General features: G+C 41.8%; 2 protein-coding genes across 3 annotated transcripts in view; one reads left to right on the top strand and one right to left on the bottom strand.

Annotated features, from left to right (window-relative positions):
* shank1 (SH3 and multiple ankyrin repeat domains 1) overlaps positions 1-25,234 on the top strand; it is a gene marked incomplete at its 5' end in the record, with an annotated part of 84,404 nt that overhangs the window by 23,982 nt on the left and 35,188 nt on the right. Inside the window, 10 exons of the mRNA XM_083977752.1 lie at positions 6,533-6,687; positions 8,826-8,993; positions 11,222-11,338; positions 12,074-12,151; positions 12,919-12,985; positions 13,648-13,817; positions 15,226-15,347; positions 15,909-16,057; positions 18,074-18,187; positions 19,501-19,576. Coding sequence (XP_083833878.1) covers positions 6,533-6,687; positions 8,826-8,993; positions 11,222-11,338; positions 12,074-12,151; positions 12,919-12,985; positions 13,648-13,817; positions 15,226-15,347; positions 15,909-16,057; positions 18,074-18,187; positions 19,501-19,576 — 1,216 coding nt within the window. The remainder of the gene's footprint in view (positions 1-6,532; positions 6,688-8,825; positions 8,994-11,221; positions 11,339-12,073; positions 12,152-12,918; positions 12,986-13,647; positions 13,818-15,225; positions 15,348-15,908; positions 16,058-18,073; positions 18,188-19,500; positions 19,577-25,234) is intronic.
* LOC310990428 (uncharacterized protein) lies at positions 659-2,229 on the bottom strand. Of its 2 annotated transcripts, none has more exons than XM_083977779.1 (2): positions 2,173-2,229; positions 659-1,296 (listed from the first exon to the last, which is right to left on the bottom strand). In XM_083977779.1, exon 2 carries the CDS (start codon positions 1,278-1,280, stop codon positions 774-776), a length of 507 nt encoding a protein of 168 aa, XP_083833905.1. In that variant the 5' UTR covers positions 1,281-1,296; positions 2,173-2,229; the 3' UTR covers positions 659-773. The 2 variants fall into 2 exon arrangements, with proteins under 2 accessions (XP_083833905.1, XP_083833904.1); XM_083977778.1 differs by lacking the exon at positions 2,173-2,229 and adding an exon at positions 1,764-2,017.

The raw sequence follows: 25,234 nt of genomic DNA, 5'->3' as shown, positions 1-25,234 counted from the left end.
TTCCAATTCTAATTTTCTACCCCTAGCCCTAGCCTTTAACCCTTGCCCCTTGAAACGGAGCTACAAGGGTACGGGTTGAAAGTCAACCCCTACGAATTGGGACACCCCTTTAACAATCACATACGTCATCAAACTTAATGTAAATGTGGTGATTTCTGTACGTAGGCTACAGAGCCCCCAGGCGCTGCTCCTCTGTCCAATACACACATGAACCTTCACTTTTAATTCAAACAAACTAATGCGACTGCCACAACTAACGACTGCCACAGTTGTTACATTTCATCAAAACCAGCATTTATCTCATAAAAAGAATGTTACCAGCCGGCGGTAAACCTCTAAAAACCTGCGGGTAAGTTAATTAGCGATCGTCTTTTCTCCCGGGATGACGACGGAGGTTGGCCGGCTGACAAGCTCTCCGGACGGGTGGTGTCTCTGTGATGAGCCGTTGATCTGCTCCACAGATGGATTGTGATTTAGCACAGCTCTTTTTCCATGTAAATCTGTCGCTCTTGATGTTTTATTTTTTACCTTGAGTCTTATCTGGAGGAAGTAAAGACAAACAGTAAAGTCCAGTGACGTCTGTAGCAGCTGGCAAAGGTTTCTGTAAGGTTTAGGGTTAGGACAGATGTGGAAGAATGAAGACATGAAGACACTCGGATGAAAACCAGACACATTTATTTTGTAGGTTACAATGACACAGTAACAAAATACAATGTCCAATGTGTAAAAATATACTTTAACATACAAAATAAATTGGTCACAGCTCAAAGGACTCACATGTAGCCTCGAGCACCATAGCCAAAGGTCCCTGCATTTGACACTGGGATAGGGTTGATGATTTTAATGATCTTGATGCTCTTGGGGTTCCAGACACAATCCTCCTCCAAGCCGCTCTTCACCATCCCACACTTGGGCGGCACCCAGGCAGTGTCGTATCCAAAGTCATGCCAGGTCTTCTGATATGGGTGGTTCTGACAATTGATGACTTTCACTTTTCCCACGTTGACTGAAACCTTAATGACGGCCTTGTCATACTCTGGGTGATCGATGGGATAGCGGCTGGCTTTCTTCAGGTCTCTGCTGAGGTAGACACCACGGCCGAGCATCCCATCTGGAGACTGACGAAAACCTGACGCCTTGATCATCTGAGCAGTTCCCTTGGTGGTGCCGTGGTACATGACATAGGTTCTGTCATCAACTGGCTGATGATCAGTGGGGCTGAACAGAACTGCCCCTTCAGGCAGATCAAAGTCGTCTTCAGCCCACTGGAACTGGCTCATGTTGGTTTTCGTATCACTGTGGAAAGACGTTTCAGGAAAGATTTGATGGAAAAGAATTGATCAGTGCTAAAAAAAAAAAACACGGGAAAGAAACCACACAATTCTAAAAAGGATTTGACAACACAGTACAAGATTTAAAGCAGAAGTAAGCGATCCGGTCGTTTTGGCTAACTTCTTGTCAGCCGATGGAGTTAGCAGTCCCCGCCCTCGTCCCTACGTCACCACATTCACGCGCATCCCTTGGCTGCACACACAGAGAGTTTCGGACCAAACACTGTATGTGATTGCCATCGGAAGATATAACTATTTAAGACTTATATTAACACAAATATTCCGCTTACTTCTGCTTTAAGGTTAGTTATAGGTTCTTAGTTTAGCATAAAGACTGGAAGGAGCAAAGGGAAACTATTGACAAAGGTTTGTAGCTTTATGTAATGCTACAGTTTGAGGTTTTGGGGGTAAAAACAGAAAGTCTTCACCTACCTTTCCACAGGTTCGTCAAAGAATGCAGGTCATGAGTTCACTTCGCTTTATATACTGTAGAACTGTTCGGACTTTGGGAGGGGATTCAATAAATTTGCATTCACCTTTAACACTTTCGTTTCACCTGTGTCGCAGTTGACTTTCGTTTACAGTCAGACAGGATATATTGTTTTGGGTGTGTCTCTTCTGACAGTCAGCTGTTAGCAAGGAATGTTGTAGATTTGAACATTGGACTTTCCAGGAAATCTTTATGACACAGGGCCCGAAACAAGGAAGAAACACAACTGAAAACAGATAGTTTAGCATAAAGACTGGAAGGAGCAAAGGGAAACTATTGGCAAAGGTTTGTAGCTTTATGTAATGCTACAGTTTGAGGTTTTGGGGGTAAAAACAGAAAGTCTTCACCTACCTTTCCACAGGTTCGTCAAAGAATGCAGATCATGAGTTCATTTCGCTTTATATACTGTAGAACTGTTCGGACTTTGGGAGGGGATTCAATAAATTTGCATTCACCTTTACACTTTCGTTTCACCTGTGTTGCAGTTGACTTTCGTTTACAGTCAGACATATATTGTTTTGGGTGTGTCTCTTCTGACAGTCAGCTGTTAGCAAGGAATGTTGTAGATTTGAACATTGGACTTTCCAGGAAATCTTTATGACACAGGGCCCGAAACAAGGAAGAAACACAACTGAAAACAGATACTATGGACAAGTGTCAAATAAACTTCATTGGAGATAACTGATCAGAAACATCCCTGTTATGAGCTTGATCTGTGTGCAGTTAAAGCCCAGAAACCCACGGAAAAGCAGCATGTGGCAAACTTTACTGACCTGAGTATCAGACAAGCTGCAGGTGGACAACATTACAGTGTTGACTTTTCTTTTTTTACAGCTGTATCTTTTAGTGATGGTTGACAACACAGTAAAATGTTTTATATGAATCACAGGACTATGAATATCTTAAGTTTTATATTTGGTCATGGTATCAGGTGTTAAGCCTAGTTTATGCTTCCGCTTCGCATCGACGGTGTACCTACGGCTTAGACCTGACGCCGTCGTTGAGCATTCAAAGAATATTACCAGCCGGCGGTAAACCTCTAAAAACCTGCGGGTAAGTTAATTAGCGATTGTCTTTTCTCCCGGGATGACGACGGAGGTTGGCCGGCTGACAGGCTCTCCGGACGGGTGGTGTCTCTGTGACGAGCCGTTGATCTGCTCCACAGGTGGAGCTTCACTTCTCCGAAAAACATCGGAGCAAATGTCTAAACAGCCGTCATTTGGATAAACCGGCCGCACATTGGGGATCTAAACAGCTACTTTCTTGCATGAAGAAATATTAAAACTTAAAGCAGAAGTGAGTGATATATTTGTGTTAATATAAGTCTTAAATAGTTATATCTTCCGACAGCAATCACTTACATAGAGTGTTTGGACCGAAACACGGGTCTGTCAGTCACTCTGCTCTGCTCTGAGCCGAGGAGAAAACATTTATCGTATCCTACAGTTTTTATCCAATGAGGAGAGAGAACGGCATGCAGGGCTGTGTGTGTGCAGCCAAGGGACGCCGTGAATGTGGCGACGTAGGGACGAGGACTGTTATGGTGCGTTCAAGGAAACTCGTATTTTTCCGACCGTGAAGTCGTACCAGTTCGATCTGGTACGAGTTCACCGGTCGGAAGTTACGAGTGGCCGTTATAGTGACTTTCACCGGTAAAACAGGTCGGAAAAACACGAGTGGGTTGCCTGAAACGCTACAAAGTCGTAAGTTGTGACTTGAAGCTGTAATTTACGATTTCAAAAGCCTGCCTGGAACGCAGCATTAGCGAAAACGACCGGACCACTTACTTCTGCTTTAACAAAGTCACGTAATAACAGCGCTACAGCGAGAAATAAAATAGCTGCCGGTTGCCGCGACATGCATTCTGGGAAACTTGTCAAAGTTTGAAGTGTGCCTCTGAAAAATCTCCGTTTGAAGGGCCAGACTACCACTTCCCCCTACCACTTCACGTGAACGCGCAAAATGAAGGGTTAGGACCGAGGGCTAGGGCTAAGGGGGGAATTGGAATTCACCCTACCAGAACCAGAACCAGTACTAGTACCAGTACCAGAACCAGTACGTGTCGTCCTTCACCTCTCTGTTCATTTACTCAGTCGTCCCGTCCCGTCTCACACTCTGATATATTGTCAGATAACGAGCTCTCTCACACACTCATACTGTAGCTACAACACAAACATACGGTAGCTATAAATGTGAGATTCAAGATCCCCCAAGTGTGTAAATCAGCTCCCTGGCAGCTGTGTGACTTGTGGCTCTGTTGTATAAACTCGACCTTTAAACTCTCTGCAAACAGCAACACACACGCTCTGCCCCCGGCTCCGCAGCATGTTGGCCTAACACTCTGTCAAGGATCTGAGCCAGCGTTGTTCACAATTTGGTGGCTTTTCTCGGATGCTGTTGGAGCTTCAGGGGGGGTGGAGGGAGGGGAGGTGTGTGTGTGTGTGTGTGTGTGTGTCGGGGGGGAGCGCAGCAGACGGCTCATTTACAGTTTGGGTGTGCTGCTCTGTGTCGCTCCAGCCACTCTGGGAGCAAGTGTCAAAACACAAAACACAGCCTGGCATCACGGGTGTGAAACACACTTCCACTGCAGAACACCAGGGGGCGACAGAGAGCTCTGCTGAAACTCACACACACACCTCAACATGATCTACTGGGTTTATTTATGCTCCTTTCTATCTAATTACAGTGAAAACCGCTTATAGTGATCATGTGGGTCCAGAGTCATTGTGAGCATTATAAGCGGTTGACTATTATAACCAATTTCTTATTATTTCACTTCATTTTTTATGCAGAACATCACCTAAATGCCATTTGTAAAGTTTTTTAATGAGAAAAATGTAAGGAAACGGACACCTTCAGCATTTACTGAATTTTATTTAATGTTTCAAACATGGTCCAGTCGTTTCAAATGCTTTTCCAGAGGCACCGTGCAAGTTTAATTACTGCGCAGACATAACTCAAAATACTATACACAATAGTAAGAGCACAGTAATGTATAGCTAACTGTGGTTAAAATTATAAATACCGTAGGCAATTGCTTTTAATGTTGTTGTGCAGTTCAGTAAAAAACAGTCGGCCTACTGTGTGTCCGTAGTGCAGATCGGTAACCCAGCTGTGGTTTGGTGGTGACTTACTTCTTAAATTTTCCTGAACATAAACTGCACACATGTTAGCTATAGCAGCAGAAGCAGACATCCGGTAAGGAATCATGGGAGTAAGAAATAAAATAAATACACGTACAGTAGTTTTAAAATTGTTTTTGCACATGTTTTCATTCATAAAATGACCGAAAATGAACACTATAAGCGGATTTCTTGATTACTATAAAAAATATATATTTAAATAGCCCAAGCCTTTTGATCATATAAGTGGTTGATTACTTTATCCGTGATCACTATAAGCGGTTTCCACTGTATTAAAAAAAAACTGCAACTTTTTAATTTAGATCAGGGATTTTCAAAAGAACAGGCCCCATGATGCTTTGAGAGCTGCTACTTAACTATGAGCAATAACTTGAACCTTTTTTTTTAGCCTTTATTTATTTACATTAGGCACCATTAAGAATAAGCAGAACTTGCAGACACCACTTCCTTTTTCACAGTGTTTCCATGGATACCCAGACATCTGACTCTAAATTAGTGTGACGAGTGGATAAAACTTAAAAACATGATGATGTTTAGACAGTTTAAGGAGTTGGAAGTGGATTTGAAAACTTGTAGCTATGGCAATGGCATACACACACACACACACACACACACACACACACACACACACACACACACACACACACACACACACACACACACACACACACACACACACACACACACACACACACACACACACACACACCTTTATTAACACCTGTTTACACCTGACCTGTCAGTGTGAGACTCTCTGCAGACGCTTTAAATAGGACATGAAGTATTTCCACCATATTCTCCTCAGTTCATCATCACATGCTCACATCAGAGGAAGAGCAGTCACAACATGTCCAGACGTTATATTGTACCACAGATCTACAGAAGCTGTTTAAAGATTAAAAAAAGAAAAGAAAGAAAATCCTCAGCCGTCATTTTCCTCTTTTGCCAAAAACTCTCTCCTGTCGCCATGGCAGCCGGATCGCTGTACCATGTTGAATGCGTTCATTCTTCCAGGTGCCATTGAACTCTCCTGCTGAAGAAGTTGGGTTAAGAGAGCCGTGACACAGCGCTGCTTTAATTTTGAAAATCGTTTTATTTTTTTTTCTTTGTCGCTCGGTTTGATGTCAGTGTGACTGGCAAAGCATCAGTACATCTGTGGGGAAGAAGAAGAAGGGAGAAGAGCGTTTAAATGGAAACTAATGCTGCTGCTGCTGCCAGTAGCACGAGGCCTGTTTCAAGAGATAAATCTCCAGAGGAGCTTTTTTTATTTTATTTTATTTTATCTGACGGAGATGAATGTGAACATTTGTAATTGTGTTAATGTTTGGCTTCATAAGAAAGGAGCTCTGATTTCTGGTACTTCACACCAACATGTCTCCTGACCTGGAAAACAAACAGTTTCAAGAGTTGAGAGCAATTCATTATTTTATTCTTATGATTATTATTATTTTACTGAAGTTTAATTTGTGTCTCATGTGCAAATAGAAAGCTGCTGCTGTCAAAGAAAAGCAGCTAACTACCCATTAAACTCCCTGTATCCTCTGTGTGTGTGTGTGTGTGTCCTTCAGAGACGCCTCTGTCCCTGGCCGTGCAGTGTGAGCCGGGTGGAGGTGAAGCCATCCGGGTCCTCGTTGACGGAGGGGCTCACATCGATTTCCGCGCCAAAGATGGACTCACACCGCTACACAAGGCCGTCCGAGGCCACCGCCATACGGCCCTGCTGGTAAAACATCCACACATCCACTCTTTCCAAGGTTTAGATTAAGATTAAGATTCCTTTATTTGTCCCACACTGGGGAAATTTACATTTGTGGAGCAGCAAATAGCAACAGTATAGAGAAACAGTGTAAGACAAGACAAATATAAACATCACACAACAATAAGTTATAAAAACGTTAAAAAGTGCAGTTCATTGTCCAGATGTAAAACGAGGGGAAAAAAAGGGCTAACCTTTTAAATTACAGGCCACTAATTATCTGATAATGTCAAGAAATAACAATTAATTGCGTAGTAATGTCAAGAAAGAGCCTAGAAATAACGGTCAATCTCATTGTAATGTCATGTTTTTCATAAAGGCAAAAGATTACACATGCTTTTTATGCTTTGAATTTTTTAGGAACGGCCAGATTGTTTCTGCACCACGGGGGGCTGGGCTATTTCTACGCAATTAATCGTTATTTCTTAGCTATTTCTTGACATTATCACGTAATTAGCGGCCTGTAAAGCTGAGCGATGGCGGCGTACACAGCGACAGGATGACACTGATACAGTATCATCCTCATTTAGTGTTACTGTTAACAGTGAAGGAGCTGAAGACAGACTGAACAGACCCGCCCACTCAGAGATTCACACCAGCCCACGCTCAGGAACAAAAAAAAAAGTCTATTCTTCTATTCAACCCGAGAGGGAGAGGAAAAGAAAAAAGAAACACAATAGAATCCAGATTGCCTGGTTTTAAAGGCGTGTGGCACATTTACATTGTAGATTACAACAAGAATACAGACAGCTACCTACCTGCAGAGAGGACGCTGCAGATAATTACATGTGCAGACGGAGGGAAACAGCTGCACAGAGACTCGCTGCAGAAAACATTATTCTCTGCAGCCCGAGGTGCCGTGTGACCTCTCTGACCCCGTGGCTCTGTGTTCCCGTCCTGATTTTAAATTCCACAAATATTCCTCAGAAACCACCTGGAGATATTTTCCCCTTCCTGTTGTTTTTTTTTTTGCTACTGTGCTTTTATCTCATAAAATCCATCATTAATTTACTTCATAGTTCATCAAGCTCCTCTCCTTTTTTTTCCCCCTTCTGTTTTAACTCTTTTATCCCATATTTTCTTATCTTATCGTATCTCATCTTTTCTCCTTTTATGGTGTATACCCCCTTTTATTCATTTTATCTAATTAACTGCATCCTGCACTTTAATTTGAGCCCTCCTGGTCTTCGTTTGTAGTTGGGGTCTCGTATTGCCTGTGTTGCTGTATTGCGTGGGTGGTCCATCTCCTGAGGTTTTATGGCACTTGTTTGTGACTGTGGTCTCTCTGTAAACTTGTGTTTTTAAAGGGATACTTCACCGAAAATCAATAATTCACCAATTTTTATACTCACCGTCATGCCAAGGAAGGGTTTGGAGGACTTTCAGAGTCATCAAAACGCTTTAGGAGTTCCAGGGGGGGTCCGGCTGGCAACGGATTTTCATATACAGTAATGGCGGCGGATAGAGTTCACTTTTGAATCGTCCAAAACACACACTATGAAACATCCAGATACCTCCATACTGCTCGTCTCTACTGACCCAAGTGTCCTGAAGCCGCCACATGAAAAAGTTTTTCAGAAAAAATGAATGTGATCTCTGTTTTTATCCTTGTTGTAGCAGTTGCAAGTGGCTGCGTGAGATTTGCTGTGAGATGTTCTTCCGTGTTTACATCAAACATCCAATGGATTACAACGACGAACGAACATCTCGCAGAAAATCTTGCGCAGCCACTGGGAGCTACTGCTACAACAAGGATAAAACAGAGATCAAAATAATTTTCCTGAACAACTTTTTCATGTGGCGGCTTCAGGACACTTGGGTCAGTACAGACGAGCAGTATGGAGGTATCTGGATGTTTCATAGTGTGTGTTTTGGACGATTCAAAAGTGAACTCTACCCACCGCCATTATATGAAAATCCGTTGCCAGAAGCGTTTTGATGACTCTGAAAGTTCTCCAAACCCTTCCTTGGCATGACGGTGAATAGAAAATTGGTGAATTATCGATGTTGGGTGAAGTATCCCTTTAAAGTTCCTACACAGTATAAATAAAGTTATCATTATTATTATTATTATTATTGTGTGTTTCCCCCGTGTTGTCCCTCAGGTCCTGCTGTCTCTGGGTGCGTCTCCGGACTACAAGGACCGGAGGGGGCTGACGCCGCTCTACCACACTGTGCTGACAGGGGGCGACACCTCCTGCTGCGAAACGCTGCTCTACCACCGCGCCAAGCTGGGCATCAGGGATGAGAACGGCTGGGACGAGACGCATCAGGTGTGTGTGCGTAGTCTTAATTTATCTTAAGAACGGCATGGAAAATGTTTCGTGTATGTGTATCGTGTGTGTTTTGTGTTTTTTTTTTTTGATAATTGAATGAGAAAATATTAAAAGAAATATCACACTAGAATTAGTTGGGAGTCGAGGAAATGATAAATAACAGTCACAGATACATGCTGTGTTTGTACAGTTAATTCAACACATCTGCCTGAGGTGAAATCTTTCAAGTAAATGGGGTCAGCGGCCTAATTCGTGTCTGTTTGAGGTTTGTGATATAAAAAGCTCCAGAAAACAAAAGTGCTGCCTCGGGCTGTTTGGTTTTTTTTTTTTTTAGTTTCTGTTTGGATCGTATAAAGCGCACAAGCATCCTTTCTTTTTATTTTATTTCTTTATTTTCATTTTTGTCTTGTGATGTACCACCACCAGTGTGCCCTGTGTTTCCAGCATCTGTCTCCATCCATCCACGAATCACCACCACCACCACCACCACCACCACCACCACCACCACCACCACTACACCTCTCATCCTCCACCTCGGACTCCCTCCTCCTCCTCGTCCTCCTCCCTTCATCCCTCCTCCCATCCAGCGCCAGTCAAGTGGACAGGTGAGGCCAGGAGAGATGTAATGATGAAGGTATCAGCCTCTTCATCTCAGTGTGATCTCTCCCACACTGTCATCACACACTCCATCCCATAATATCTGTGTCTATGTGTGCGTGTGCGTGTGTTGAATAGTTTAAGATTTAGGTATCTTGGTTCACCAGAGCCTGTAGTCCGGTGGTTCCCAACCTTTTTTTGGCTTGTCACCCCATTTTGGCATCACAAATGAGACTTTTTTTTTCTAGAATTAGTTTTTGATCATAATTGTTTTCACTGTTTTACTGTGTGCACTAATCTGGCTACTCTGTATTTGCAACAAAGTGGCTTTTTTTCTCACAAAGTGGCATTTTATTTTCCCTGATCTGTACAGTTACACGTAGGCGAGCTTGTACTTACAAGCCTGAAAATTAATACTGAACAAAATTAATCTCTCAAACAATGAATTATGAAAAAAGAGCTGCTGCATCATCTTAAACTGGCCACAGTGAAGAGTTGAAAGATGGTGAGCATCACAGTGAACAGTATCACAACTCAAGTAGCGGTCACTTGTGCAGTCACGTGATCATGGCCGTCAGTCAAGATATATTAGATAAGATAAGATATTTTTATATGCTGCATTTTATTTGAACTCGATTTATATTAGAGAAAGTGAAAGTATAGAGAATACAGTTGTATAAGATTGTGTGTGGTGTTTTCAGTCATAATTTTAAAAAGAACAATAATTAGTTTAAAAATATATTTTTATCAGCAATTTCTTTTTCAATTACTAGACATTTCAGGCGACTGCATTTGACCCCACGTGGTTGAAGGTTGAAAAACAGTGCTATAGTCGAAAATATGTTTTTTTTGTTTTTTTTTAACTTGATTTATTAAACAAACAATAAAACATTTTTTTTCTACCTTAGAATAATTTTTTTTTATAAAACATGCCTCATAGGACTTCTCTTACTTCCCCTCCTGTAATTCCTTTAGACAGATGGTCGGTCAGATTTTTACCGCCTTGAAAATTAAAAGCCCACTGAACTGAACTGGCTCTCACATCCTGTAATACTGATGCAACCAGCTGAGCTCAGTCAGATGGTCACCGCCTCACACTGCTGCTTTTATTTGCCTGAAATCCCAAAACACTTTGGAGTTAATGATAAAAAAAGGAAGCAACTGAAAATGACTGAAAACACACAGTAACTGATAAATGCATGAGCATGAAGTAGAAGTACTGATGTTATTATTACTAAGTGTTGTTTTATTCAGCTGATATGAAATGTGTTTTAAATGATGCTGTTAATGTGATTATTAATGTTTAATGAATCACCTTTGAAAATAAATGATGTTATAATGATTATTGTTATTGGAGTTTTCTGCCCCTGAGTTTTAGTGCTGATTAAATGTGTTGGTACTTTATAACTTTCACCTTTTTGTCTCCTCCACTTCTTCTTCTCCTTTTTCCTTGTTTCTTTCTCCGCCCCTCCATCCTCTTTATTAAACAACAACCACATAAATCCTTCAACTCCTCTGAACATCTTGTTCTTTTCTCCTCCACTCTCTTTTTTTTTGCTCTTTACCTTTCTCACATCCTCCTCCTTCTGTCTTTCTCTCTCTCTCCATCCCTTCTTCACCACCATCAGGCCTGTCAGAACGGTAACTCGCAGCATCTGGAGCACCTCCTCTTCTACGGGGCAGATTCTTCCTCCCAGAATGCCTCTGGAAACACTGCCTTGCACATCTGTGCTTTATACAACAAGGTACACATGTCAACTCCTGTAGAGCTCCTGTAGAGGACTTTATGTCTGTGTACAAACAGTATGAGAAGGTAAAAGATGCATTGAAGAATTATAAGGACCCATCTTATCTTAAAGGGATAGTTCAACATTTTGGCAAATTGGCCCATTGCCATAATCCCTATAGTCTTATAGTTGGTCCGTTACCTTTACAGTAATTGTCGGTGCAAGTCATTTTTAGAACGACAGAGCAGAGCCGTGAGCTGCTCAGAGCTACACTACGGAAATTCATGCAAAACTGCTGATGCGTGTTCCTGTCAGCAGCAGTTTTTCAGCAAGCAGTCTCTGCAGCTCTGAGCAGCTCACAGCTCTGCTCCGCCATTCTAAAAATAGCTTGCACCAATTAAAGGTAAGGAATCCACAGTACTGCTAAAACTATAGGGATTATGGCAATGGGCCAATTTGCCAAAATGTTGAACTATCCCTTTAAAAGACTGTCAACATGGACTGTGTGTATTTTAAAAGTACAAAGGAAAAAGTTTCACCTCAATCAGAATCTAAATGACTAATAGTGTGGGAAAGTTACAGAGTCTTGCTGTATTTGTCATATGTGCACTGTGTCATTGAAGCACAAGGAAATGAAAAAAGACAAATCTCTTGAATAAAAACTAAGCAGGGTTAGGGTTATATTATGATATTATAATGTATTTATTTTATTTTACGATAAACACATATTAATCAACTCTTGTTTGTTTGCAGGAAAGCTGTGCACGAATCCTGCTCTACCGGGGAGCGAATAAAGATACGAAGAATAACAGTGGGCAGACCCCGTTTCAGGTAATGACTGAGTGCCTGGCTGCGTAATTATGTGTGTGTTGGCTGGTCGCATGGTTTAGTGTTTTATTAAGTTAACGTAGCAGAAAGTGCCAGGGCCTAATTTCACTTTAAACCATTACTGTTCCACGATGCACACACACACACAGGTCCCAGGTGGCAGGAGTATGTGTGTGTCTGTGTGTGTATATGTGTGTGTGTGTGTGTGTGTGTGTGTGTGTGAGACCCCTTAATCTGGATACATTAACTCTGTCAGTGCAGAAAAAGCCAGCTGAGACAATCCTGTTGTGTGTGTGTGTGTGTGTTTGTGTAGAAAAGAGAGAAAACAAGAGAGAAGACAACACAGTGAGAGAATTAACATTTTCTATATTTTGCACTGAGCTGCATATTTTCTGTATTATTTGTGCAGCCGTGCAGTGAAAGAGTGTAAAAGTAAGTTTCCATGTGAGAGGATTCACATGTTTTTACTGTGTGTTATCTATTCACCTTTGACTCTGTGGCTCTAGATGTGACCTGGACCAACGAGACTGTGTAGGTTTGAAATAATTATAATAATCTAAACAGGCCACAGAGCTGGTTCCTGTGCAGGTTTAGAGAGGGCCCACAAAAAAATAAAATCATGCATTTTTCATGAATGGGATTTAAAATATACAAGAGTGTAATGCTTCACAAACAGAAATATTAACCTGTTTCTGTCACCCTGGCAATCTGTGCTCCGTTTTCCACGTGCACGTCTTTAATGTGTGTGTGTGTGTGTTTGTTTTCATCAGGTGGCCGTCATGTCCGGTCATTTTGAGCTGGGAGAAATTATCAAAAACCACCGGGATACAGATGTGGGTAAGTGACAGAGATCTGGTCTGGATGTAAAGAGGAACTATGCAGGATTTGTTGCTTAACTAATATGCTACATTTTTTACCTTAATTAAACAGCTTTGGAGTAATTGTGATGGTTTAATAAAGGGCTTAACTTGTTACGAGGGAGAATGGAGGCTCTCTGCCTTCTACCTAGCGTCGCTTGGCTGAAAACCAACCTTGTAAGATCAGAGCCTCCGACCCGGTGTCCCAGCTCTCGTCTCTGCCGCACCGCGACACAAACGCACCCTGTAACCCGTGATCTCTTGTTTATGACAGATTAAATTACACAAATATACACGTCATAACATCGTATATGATAAATAACGTTATCTACCACTCAATTGATTGATTTCTCGCCGGCTTTGTTGTAATTAAATGCACATGGCCGGGACGAGGGTTAGCAAAACAGCGGAAAAGCGACCGGACTTGCATAGTTCCTCTTTAATGTTTTCATGTGTAATGTTCTCGTTCAGTCACTCAACACACAGGAGGGAGTTTAACCTTTTATGAACACATGAAAGGAACCAGGGATATTCAAACACATAAACTCTTGAAGAGCAGAGACAAAGAAAACCAAAGAAAACACTCTGACTGCTTGTCCTCTCTCCGTCCCGTCTGCCTTCACCTTCACCTTGACCTCCAAGTTCCCTTCGTGGAGTCTCCTAAGTACGCCCCCCAGAGGCGGGAGAGCAGCCGCACGCTGACCATCCCCCACCCCCACCCCTTCCTGCGGGCCAACAGTGACAGCAGCATGAACCTGCCGGACTGGATGGCCGTGCCCAACGCACCGGGGACCAACATCGTCTCTGTGCAGGTGTGTGTGTGTTTGTAGTGTTTGTAGTGTATTTAAAGAAATACATTTTCAAGTTGCCTCTGAATATGAATTAGTCTGAATGTGTTTCACTGACCTGACCGACCTCATGCTGCAAAACACAATGTCCTAATTTAGTACATCAACATTGAAGGACTCTGTAAATGTTGTGATTCTCTATGCAACAATATGAACACAGGACATAATAAAGCAAACCATACAGTGTACAAGAAGTCAAAATTCATAAGATTTAAGAAGACTAAGCTACAATACAGTGTGCTGCCTCCTTGTATATGCATTATGCAATAATACAAACTTTGCTCTGGGTATTTCACATGTTGTAAGCGTATATACTTATATATCCAGAGGATTATATATAATAATAATAATAATACATTTTATTTGTAACGCGCTTTTCCAAGTGCTCAAAGACGCTTATTATATGTGATAATAATGATAAGTCCTCTTATAGACATATATGGCAACTTCAGTCTTGCAGTAGCAGCCATTACATTTATATATTACATTTCTTTATTGGATAAAACTGTGGAAATAATTTCAAAAGGCTTTTTTTCACTGCGTCTGCTCGGCTTGTGTCTGGTTGTATTAGTCCACAGAGTATTCTGTTTTCTTGGCCTGATTGAAGTGTTTGATATTTGTCGCTTCCAAACCTCGTTGTTTATGTAGATTTGTGTTGTTTGTTCAGTTTGATTCCTCCAACAAAAGCAACACTAAGAACTAGAGTCCTCATTTTCTATAAAGCCAGAAAGTTTGTAGAGAAACAGTTGATGCAACAACAACTCAGGCACAGATTATATAAGATTTCAACAGACATAATCAACAATATACACAATACATGACCTTTATCAACCTCTAGTGGTAAACAGTATTTATTGCAGCAGCGTAATCCATCCAGATGTATTTCAGTTATTACATCCAGTGGGAATGAGATAAAGTGATTGCTGAGTTATAGATGAACATTATTAATGAGGCTTTCATGCACACATTTAATTATGAGTTAATTATGAATCGTAAGTCATGTTTTCTGAATGTTGGTTTTATCATCAGTGAACATTATGTTCTCTTAAAAGCTCAGTCAGTGAGAGAGTTTTCTAATTAATTAAAGATGTAGAAGTCAGAGGATGTTAAACTCACACAGCCACAGGGTAGAGGAGGCGACAGTTAACAAAAAACTAATGGAAATAAAGTATAGTACAACTAATAATAACATTAAATTGATTTTAACCAAACATAATACAATTTTAGGCTAATGTGGTTTAAATTACAACACTTTTAATGCTCTGAAACCTGATTTATAGTATGTTAACTTGAATATCTCTATTTGGGCAGCAAATAATAATAAAAACTAGTTAAGACACATTGTAACATGTAATAAATATCTTTCTCTCAGGGTTATAAACACACCGGGACGCTGCGGAGCTCCAGCAGTCCCAGAGGAGCGAGGACGCGCTCCCCGTCCAGAGGGAGGATCGGAGACAAGGAGGACCGGAGTCGACAGAGTCGGAGACAGGGGTGAAAACACACTAGAAGCTTATTCTCACTTTCTATTGGGCGTCTACGGCTTCACAATTATGTTTTAATGTATTTTATCTAAGTAAAAATCTCTCAAATGTTGTTTTTCATTCCGCAGTTTTTGATTGTTAGGTGCTTTTTTGTGTTGAATTGGCTCATTTTAATGTGTAACGATATGAAAAAAAACTCACTGACTCTTTAGTGAAGAGAATATCTGACTAAAGATCTATGATTCAATATGTTATATTATCAGTGAGGACTTTTTCCTTTCCTCTTCTCTCTTTGTAATATCGACACCTGTAGCTACAGGGTAGAGTCTTTGGTGTTGAATGGTCTCCAGTATAATAATGCATCAGTACAGAAACCACCCAACTGTAGATAAATTATCTCAAAATAGCTCCTCCTCAATGAGCTTTAATAATATGTAATAAAACTGTATGAAATTGGCCCTAACAAGCTTTTACATTTAATGTTTGAAAAATCTATTGCACTTCTCTCCTCAGACTTTTTTGTGTTGTACAGTATTTCTACTTTGACTAAGTGTTTGTTTCTGACCTGCAGGGCTCCTCCCGCCACCACCACCGTACAGACAGCGGGGCAGCGCCGACGCCTCTACAGCGCCGTCCCGGGACGAGTCTTTGTCGCCACGCGAGCGCACTCAGCACAGGGAGAGCGGGAAATCAGCTTCAACAAGGGCGACAGGGTCAAAGGTGAGAATATGTGCGTTTTCCTGCCGTCGCTGTGTGTGTGTGTGTTCACGTCTGTTCACGCGTGTGTGCTTTGTACTGTATGTATGTATGTGTGTGTGTACACAGGAGCATAATACTGCGTTTTGTCTTCCACATGAGTTGAAAACGTCTTGTTGTCTGGGAGTCAGTGTCTGTTTACACCTGGTGCCAACACGACTGGATTATAAACTCCTCCAGAGGGGCAGCGAAGGGTGTTTTAACAAGAATGAGCAGAGACACATCCACAAAACCACATTACAGACACCTTAAACAGATTTAGTGTAACATACAGAGCTTACACGTGCAGTATATGCTGCTTCTCAGTGTGTGGGCCGTTGCATAGTATCAGATTGTTTCTTATAATATGCGAGCTGCTGACTGCAGGGGTTTCACAGTTTCAGAGGTGAGATTTAATGAACAGCTTTTAAGCTAACACCATTTAGTTCACTGATGAAGTATTCTGGACACAACGCCAGATGCTGCATCCCAAGAACGTTTACTTATCTACCCTAACATTAGCTAATGCTGGTGGCAAGTGTCCAGTGGCTGCAACACCGAAATTTAAATAACACAATACGCACAGCCCAGTTGCACTGTACCACCGGCTCATCGACATGTTGTGTTACCGAATAAATCACACATCCAGAAGACACACGGACATGTGATCATCTCACTGTTCAGATGGGAAACAAAAAAAAAAGGCTGAACATTCACTTACACCTGGAGATGTTGATCATTCACATTAAAACAACAAAGCTTTATGCAAAAATGTGACATTGCATAGTTGCATAGTGTCATGTAAGGGATAGTTTAACATTTTGGCAAATTGGCCCATTGCCATAATCCCTACAGTCATAGCAGTAGGTTCGTTACCTTTAATTGTCGGTGCAAGCTATTTTTAGAACGGTGGAGCAGAGCCGTGAGCTGCTCAGAGCTACGCTACGGAGGCTAATGGGATTTCTTGGTTTCCCTCATCAAACTCATCAAATACACAATCCAACAACTCCAAAACGCTCTGGTGGACAAGTTGTGACCTGCACATTCACCACGCTATGAGATAATAACAGAACGTTACGAGACAGAGTTGTTTTCCGGGTAAATTCATGGAAAACCGCTGATGTGTGTTGCCTTCAGGGACAGTTTTTCATCAACAGTCTCTGTATTTCCCTCTAAAACAACTCTGTCTGGTAACATTCTGTTATTATCTCATAGCGTGGTGAATGTGCAGGTCACAACTTGTCCACCAGAGCGTTTTGGAGTTGTTGGATTGTGTATTTGATGAGTTTGATGAGGGAAACCAAGAAATCCCATGAGCCTCCGTAGCGTAGCTCTGAGCAGCTCACGGCTCTGCTCTGCCGTTCTAAAAATAGCTTGCACCAACAATTAAAGTTAACAAACCTACTGTTATGGCTATAGGGATTATGGCAATGGGCCAATTTGCCAAAATGTTGAACTATCCCTTTAAATATAAATTGATTGATTCTTGAGGAAGCAGTTTTCAGCTGCTTTACCTGTTGTTGACCAGGAATCTTAAATCCCCTCCATATTATAGCATCTGTTAAATCAACAGTGAGTTGAATATTAATATCATTACACATTTGTACTTCAAGAACACAAAATCACTCAGGAAGTGTCTTCAGATGAGTTTGTAAAACAGCCCTTTGCTAACATGAGTGTAAGGTCTCTATATATGTTTGTATTCAATGTCTGCAGGTATGAATATGTGTGTGTTTGTGAGTGAGTCTAAGGTGTCGCCAGGTATGTATGTCTTGGTGAGTATGCAGGAGGTTTGCATGTCAGTGTGTGTGTCATTATTTCCTTTTCTGTCTTCATAAATGTCGTCTTTTCTTTCTATGTGTTCATTTCTCATTGGTATCAGTGTGTGTGTCTATGTGTGTGTGCGTGTGTTGGTGTGTGTGTGTGTGTGTGTGTATCTGTTGGTGCCTTGTGTCTTTTATTCCTGACACACTGGTCTCTTCACCTCCTTCCTTCCTCCAGTGCTGAGTGTTGGCGAGGGCGGCTACTGGGAGGGGACGGTCAGGGGTCGCACAGGCTGGTTCCCCTCCGACTGCGTGGAGGAAGTGATGCTCCGCAGCCAAGACAACCGATCAGGTGATCACCACACACACACACACACACACACACACACACACACACACACACACACACACACACACATACACACACAGCAGGGTCATCCTGATAAACACAACATCCTCCTGAATATTCAGCCAGATCAGCGTTAAGATGCTGGTTGTGATATAACGTGAACATGTAGGTCAAAGACTTGTGTTCTGGTGCTAAATTATGCACTGAAATCCAGCATTATAGTCATTAAGCCTGCAGCTAATGGTTTTATTTCAATGTATCAATTGTTATTCTGATGGAACAAGATTAAGAGTCATTAGCCATGTGCAGCAGCTCTGTAAGATTTTGATCTAAATGCTAATTTCAGCATGCTAACACAATCACAGAGACACAATAAACATGCTGATGTTTAGGAGGTTTGACATGAACATGAATCAGACCTCAGGAACCAGGATCAATATTTAGTTCCCTTGTAACTCATCTAAACCTCCCAAAAAAGTTGTAATTGCTGGAGCTTTCTGATTGGTCGAGTTCTTCCTGCGTTTTATTTCACCTGAGGCTTCTGTTTTGACACCAACAAGCCACAGGAACCTTTTTTAGTTCCTGTAGAAAAATACCTGCAGCTCGAAATGAACCTCTAGTATAGATACGCTGCCTAGTTTGAATAAATAAAAGTAACATCAAGTTTTTGTGAACAAAAGTTTCGAGTTGTCAAGGTTGCTACAGTCGGGTGACAAGAGCTGCAGCTTGTGTTGTAAAGGGTCGGTCCGGCCTTCGCTGTTGATAAAGGTGGTGGCTGCGTCGTGTCGTCTGATCCAAAGGATTCGACCCCTGAACAGGGAACACATCTATAATGCGATACTATAGCATGTTAACATTTGCTAATTAGTGCTTAATGCAAATAACAGCTGTTGTCGACCTGACCTGAACCACAGCAGAGGACAGAGGAGAGATGCTCCCACCACAGATTTTAGTTTAAAAAAATAGAAAATACAATTCAATACAAAAATAATAAAAGGGGGCAGAAAGAAACAAACTTATGTCTATGTCAAACTTATCTACCCCTCTTTTTTTCTCAAGAAATCGTTTAACAAATGAGATAATATATGTATCAAAGCAAAAAAGAAGAAGAAAGAAATAGAATAAAATAAATTAAAATAATGGCTGCAGACCAGCCATTGAGTAAAAAGTCGGTCTGAAACATGTCGCCATATTTATTCTTATATCATCTGTGAACTTCTATTTTTACAACTAAATACATACCTTACCACATTTATACATATTTATTAAATTACGGTACAGTCATGTTCATGTCCCTCTGTGTGTTTTGGTTGCAGAGAGCCGAGGAGAACGGGCTAAACGGCTGTTCCGCCACTACACGGTGGGATCCTACGACAGCTTCGACGCTCCCAGGTAAGAGCGACCTCGCCTGTTTGAGCTGAACACTCGGACGCACTTAGATGCTCTGGTTATTCATCCATTATTACGTCGTTGCTTCACCTGTTCATTGAAGCTGCTGTAGCTCAGGAGATGAGGAGGTTAAAGGGATACTTCACCCAAAATTGATAATTCACCAATTTTCGACTCACCGTCATGCCAAGGAAGGGTTTGGAGAACTTTCAGAGTCATCAAAACGCTTTAGGAGGTGCAGGGGGGGTCTGGCTGGCAACGGGTTTTCATATAATGTCGGCGGATAGAGTTCACTTTTGAATCGTCCAAAACACACACTATGAAACATCCAGATACCTCCATACTGCTCGTCTGTACTGACCCAAGTGTCCTGAAGCCGCCACATGAAAAAGTTGTTCGGAAAATTATTTTGATCTCTGTTTTTATCCTTGTTGTAGCAGTAGCTCCCAGTGGCTCTGTTGATGTTTGTGCACATGTGCAAGATTTGCTGCGAGATGTTCGTTCGTCGTTGTAAACTATTGGATGTTTGATGTAAACATGGAAGAACATCTCGCAGCAAATCTCACGCAGCCACTGCGAGCTACTGCTACAACAAGGATAAAAACAGAGATCACATTAATTTTTTCCAAACAACTTTTTCATGTGGCGGCTTCAGGACACTTGGGTCAGTTGTACGAGCAGTATGGAGGTATCTGGATGTTTCATAGTGTGTGTTTTGGACGATTCAAAAGCGTTTTGATGACTCTGAAAGTTCTCCATACCCTTCCTTGGCATGATGGTGAGTAGAAAATTGGTGAATTATCGATTTTGGTTGAAGTATCCCTTTAAATGAGCCTGTTAAAGAAAGAGGTGTGATGTAACACACGCTGGCAGAGGGGATTTGTTTGTATGCCAACATACTACACACATCTATCCAGATGAGATGATTCACGCCGTGATTCACAAGTTTCCACTTTGCTCCTTTGATGCGTTTTGTGCATTTTTGTGATGTTGCGTTGTGGGAGATTTCCTGCGGTACGGCGTGACGACGTAGCTCTCACGCTGGACTCATCCTCAGGGCAGGCAGAGGTTTTTACCAGCTGTGTTTTGACTCCTCGCTGTTTGTTGTCTGCTGTTTGTTGTAGTTTTTATTTAGCTGAACGTAACCTGAGCAGACAGGCTGGTTTTTGTCGTATCAGGACGTCGGTTCCTTTGTGAGTTGTTGTTGTCTGCCTCTTTGGCTCGGAGGTGCAGAGCTGTGTTGCCAGGCTGCAGTTTTCTTTTTTTTCTTTTTCTTTTTTTCTTTTTTTTTTTTTTAGGTGGGCTGAACTTGTCAGTGATGTCGAAGGTGCTTTCAGACCTCTCTGATGACTAAGGCTGAAATATTCTCTGTGTTGTTGACCAGCAGCAGCAGCAGCAGCAGCAGCAGCAGCAGCAGCAGCAGCAGCAGTGTTATTATGAAATCACCAGACACAAATAATCTCGAATAGCAGATGAGACTTTAACTTTTAACAGAAGGTCATTATGCGTGTTTGGTGTTTGTGTTCAGACTGATCAGTCATCCATCCGCCCACTTGCGATTTGATCAGCATCCGGTGTTTCACAACTATTTATTACCCCCCATCAAAAAAGTTTGGTAACACGTTATAATAAGTACACACTATTAAGCATTAGTTAAGCTTTAAATACTGAACTCATCATTTATAACACATGAATACTCATTAGTATGTAGTTTATAAACACAGTTAAAAATGTGTTACTCATCATTGATCAGCACTAATTGTACTGTATTTATAAACTACATACTAATGAGTATTCATGCATTATAAATGAAGAATTCAGTATTTATTCATGCTTAACTAATGCTTAATGGTGTGTACTTATTATTATAAAGTGTTACCAAAAGTTCATGTTCAGCCTCTTGAACGTACGTAGATCCAGATCCTCTAGAGTTGATCTGTTGGAGGGGGAAAAAACAAAAAACTCTCCTGTATCGACTCTGGCTGTGTGTGTGTGTGTGTGTGTGTGTGTGTGTGTGTGTGTGTGTGTGTGTGTGTGTGTGTGTGTGTGTGTGTGTGTGTGTGTGTGTGTGTGACTTCATCTCATTAAGTCAGACTAATATAATGTCATTCCCTTTAATGCCTCGCATCTGCATCATGGCGGCCGCAGTGTCGCTTTGAGGCAAACTCATTTCAGTGTCCGGGACTCGGACGGAGCAGAGAGAGAGAGAGAGAGAGAGAGAGAGAGAGAATTATTTACATAGAAATCAAGCCGTTATCAATCACATGTATTATTTACGTGAAATCTCGGCCTTTTCCCTTTTCTCCTTCTCTCTTTTACCGCTCGTTATCATTCTTCATGGTTCCTCAGCTCTCTCTCTCTCTCTCTCTCTGAAAGGCCTGCACTTTTTTTTTCATGTTTTATTTTCTCTTTCTCTTTGTCTCCCACTAACAGTCTCTCTCTTCTCTCTCTCTCTCGGCCATGCACACAGCATCATTTATTATTAACACGCTTTTCATCAACAGTGACATTTCATGCAAGCGACGCACTCAGCCATGCAAAGTCACACACACAAACACACACACACATATGTTCGAGGCGCTAACGCACACATCATGGATAATTAAAAGCCGTGTGTTTTGTGTGTTGGTTTGTTGGTTCGACCGGCCGAGCAGGCAGAGCTGAGTCAGAGCCGCCCGCCCTCACATGGGCCTACAGTACTTCTACTTCTACTTCTACATGTAATATCTCACCTAGCCTTGTTTCCTTCAAACCCTCTACTTACTGTATATCTGGCGGCGTCTCCGCACATGATCCCTCCCGCACTTTCGATTCATCACCGCTATCTCTAACCCCCCTGTACTTTTTTTAATTTTCTTTCTATCACCCTCTCTCCCCTGTGGTGTCTCCATCTGGAGGTCAGACAGTGAAGGGCACTCTGTAGGGAGAGGAGGAAGAGTGAAGGAAGAGAGGGAGGGAGGGAGGGAAGGAGAGAGGCATCCCTTGTTTACAAATGGGTTAAAAAAGAGACACATGTATCGTCTTTTTCTTTTTTTTTTTTCTTCCTCTTCAAACATCAAGGGACCAAAGCTGAGCAGAACTGGGAAGAGAGATGCCCTTCGCCATGGTAACTTACTTCACTCTGTGTGGAGACTGAAGCGAGACCGAAATGAATTTTCAACGCTCATATGATCACAATTATTCTTTTGTTAAGGATGGAGAACGTCAGTCACTTGGTCTGTTGCTTTGGCTCTGCTCGGCTAAAATAAATCAAAAATTACATGATTGATCGCCGCTGCCAGATTCTTGCGCAGACATTTATATGTTTCTCAGACGTTGAATCTAAGCTTAATGATGCTGCTGGTGACTTTCAGCAATCAGCTCCAAAACTCTCCACTCTCCAAGTTTCATGAGTAAATACATAGAAAAACGTGCTTTCGGCTTCATCCGAGGGTTGTTCAGTGCTTCATAGAAGCTCCTGCAACATCAAACACTTAACAAAAATTCAGCCCAAATATTAGAGTGACCAGATGACCCCATTTTGGGGGACAGTCGGGGACCTGGTTGTTTATGTCTCATCTCTGGTTTTGATTGTTACAGCTCTAATGTTAAATACTGGAGACGTTATATGACAAAATAAACAGAGTAGACTATTCTTTAAAGACCCCCTCCCATGAAAATCGTGTTTTTCGTGCTTTTCACATGTTCCTGTGGCATTTTTCTTGTGTTAGAGCACATATCAGCAGAAAAGGAAGTGCAAAATTGCATTTCTGAGTTTTTCTGCCTTCAAACTGCTGTGAACCAATGGCAGACGCAAACTGGCCGTTTCAGGGAGACTGGAGCTGACGTGTCACAGCTCCAGGGGAGGGCACTAGTGCTACAAGCTCCCGCCCCGCTCTGCATCTGGCTCAGAGGTGAAAGGCTTCACAGCTTGGTGTAGCTGTCAAGGTATAACAGGTATAGCTCACCTGGTAGAGCAGCTTGCACCGTGAGCAAGGACTATGTTCCAGTCTGGGATTAAATCCCAGTGTGGAGTTTTACGCTAAACGCGCTGAATCTGTAATTGTACAATGTCCAGCTGTCAGCAAGCGGGGGGTGGGGTGCGAGGAGGTGGCTGGGCGGGTGCAGAGCAGCGCAGTCTCCGCCCACCCAGCTAATGAGCTGGTTTTAAAATGACCGAAAAGGGTCGCGGGAGGGGGACTTTAAATGGACTACAAGGAGTTTCGGAAAGCAAATTGTTTTTACACTTCAAATTCTTGGACCGGTGCAAGACGGACGAAAGCAAAAACATTTGCCAAGAATGTTTTCATTGATCAAGAACGGAAGTCGGAGGTTTGAAGACGATCAGATACCGTCGTAGTTCCGACCATAAACGATGCCAACTAGCGATCCAGCTGCGTTATTCCCATGACCCGCCAGGCAGCGTCCGGGAAACCGAAACTAGGAAATGCTGGGCGAGTCGACCACTAAATAATAATATCAAAATAACTATAAAGACAAAACGATATATTTATCGAAAATGGACCCATTAACAAGTGGGTAACGTAGATTCATCCACATTAATATGAGATTCTTTTATAACCAACTCCTCTGGGTTTCTTTAATTTTGATACAGTAGCATTTTGTTGATGTTGTTTAGTCTTGCTGATGCTGTTGCATGGGTTAATCAGATGTTTTTATTTTATGAAGAAAGGATTTCTGCTGCAGAAAGTGGCCCTTTCTGGAAATTTGGTTCTTTTTGACACATTGTGGCAGGTGCAGGTCTGAAAGGTTGAGGAACCTCTGATGCAACACATTTACAGAGGCAATTACAAAGGTTGGGACATGATATTTGAAACCTTGTCACCTTTTCTTTAATAGGTACACATTGTCAATATACACAAACATGTAATTTGCCCCTGTTACTTATTTCGTAAAGGTAATCATTTTTGACCATTGCGCTGAAAATGTCCCTGATTTTCATTTCAATGTTTTATTTGTCAGGTGCTAAGTACGAACATCAAACAAAGCAGTGGAATCAGACTAAATTATTCAACATCATCTCAAACCGCCTCATTAGCAGCTGTTAACATGCTAATATGCTAAGCTAAGGTGGTGCACATGTTGCCTGTGGCGTGTTAACATTGTTGCTGTACACTTGTTGGCGTGGAGCTGCATGGTGTGACTGCAGACTGTCATTACCATCAGCCAATATTGGTTTCTGTATCTTTTATTCAGACCATGTCCCACTTCTCAGCTGTTTCTCACAGCACTGTGTCTTTTTTCTTTTTCTTTTTTTTTTTAAAGAGAGGAAAATCCTCTGAAACTGTATTTAGGTCACAGAGAGAAACAAAACTCTCTGTTGAAGAACGAGCTCCTTTTTTTTTTACTGTGCGTTTGGCAAAAAAAAAAAAAATGTTTTGGCTGCAACCACAATCATCCATGTGATCACTGACATGGCTGCTATTTGCTTCATGCTGTGCTGTGTGTGATCTGTGATGACACTCTGAGGTCTGGTGGTGCTCGGTGTCTTTCATTTCATCCTCTGATCAAAACCAGCCAGTGTTGCTGCGGCTCTGCTCATCGATCACAGACAATTTAAGAAGCAGATTTTTATATATTTAAACATAATAAATAGGCACTAGATTTCCACATACTCAGAATTTTTGGCTTTTGTTACTTTGCCTTGGAGTTTTATTTCTA

The sequence above is a fragment of the Trachurus trachurus genome (genome assembly GCF_905171665.1).
Source record: "Trachurus trachurus genome assembly, chromosome: 8".
Classification (NCBI taxonomy): Eukaryota; Metazoa; Chordata; class Actinopteri; order Carangiformes; family Carangidae; genus Trachurus; species Trachurus trachurus.
The sequence above is the reverse complement of the archived record's forward strand: the minus strand, read 5'-3'. Positions and strand labels throughout refer to the sequence as shown.

Bases quoted from the DNA above. Each gene is read 5' to 3' on its own strand.
- LOC310990428 (XM_083977779.1), bottom strand. From the start codon at position 1,280: ATGAGCCAGTTCCAGTGGGCTGAAGACGACTTTGATCTGCCTGAAGGG.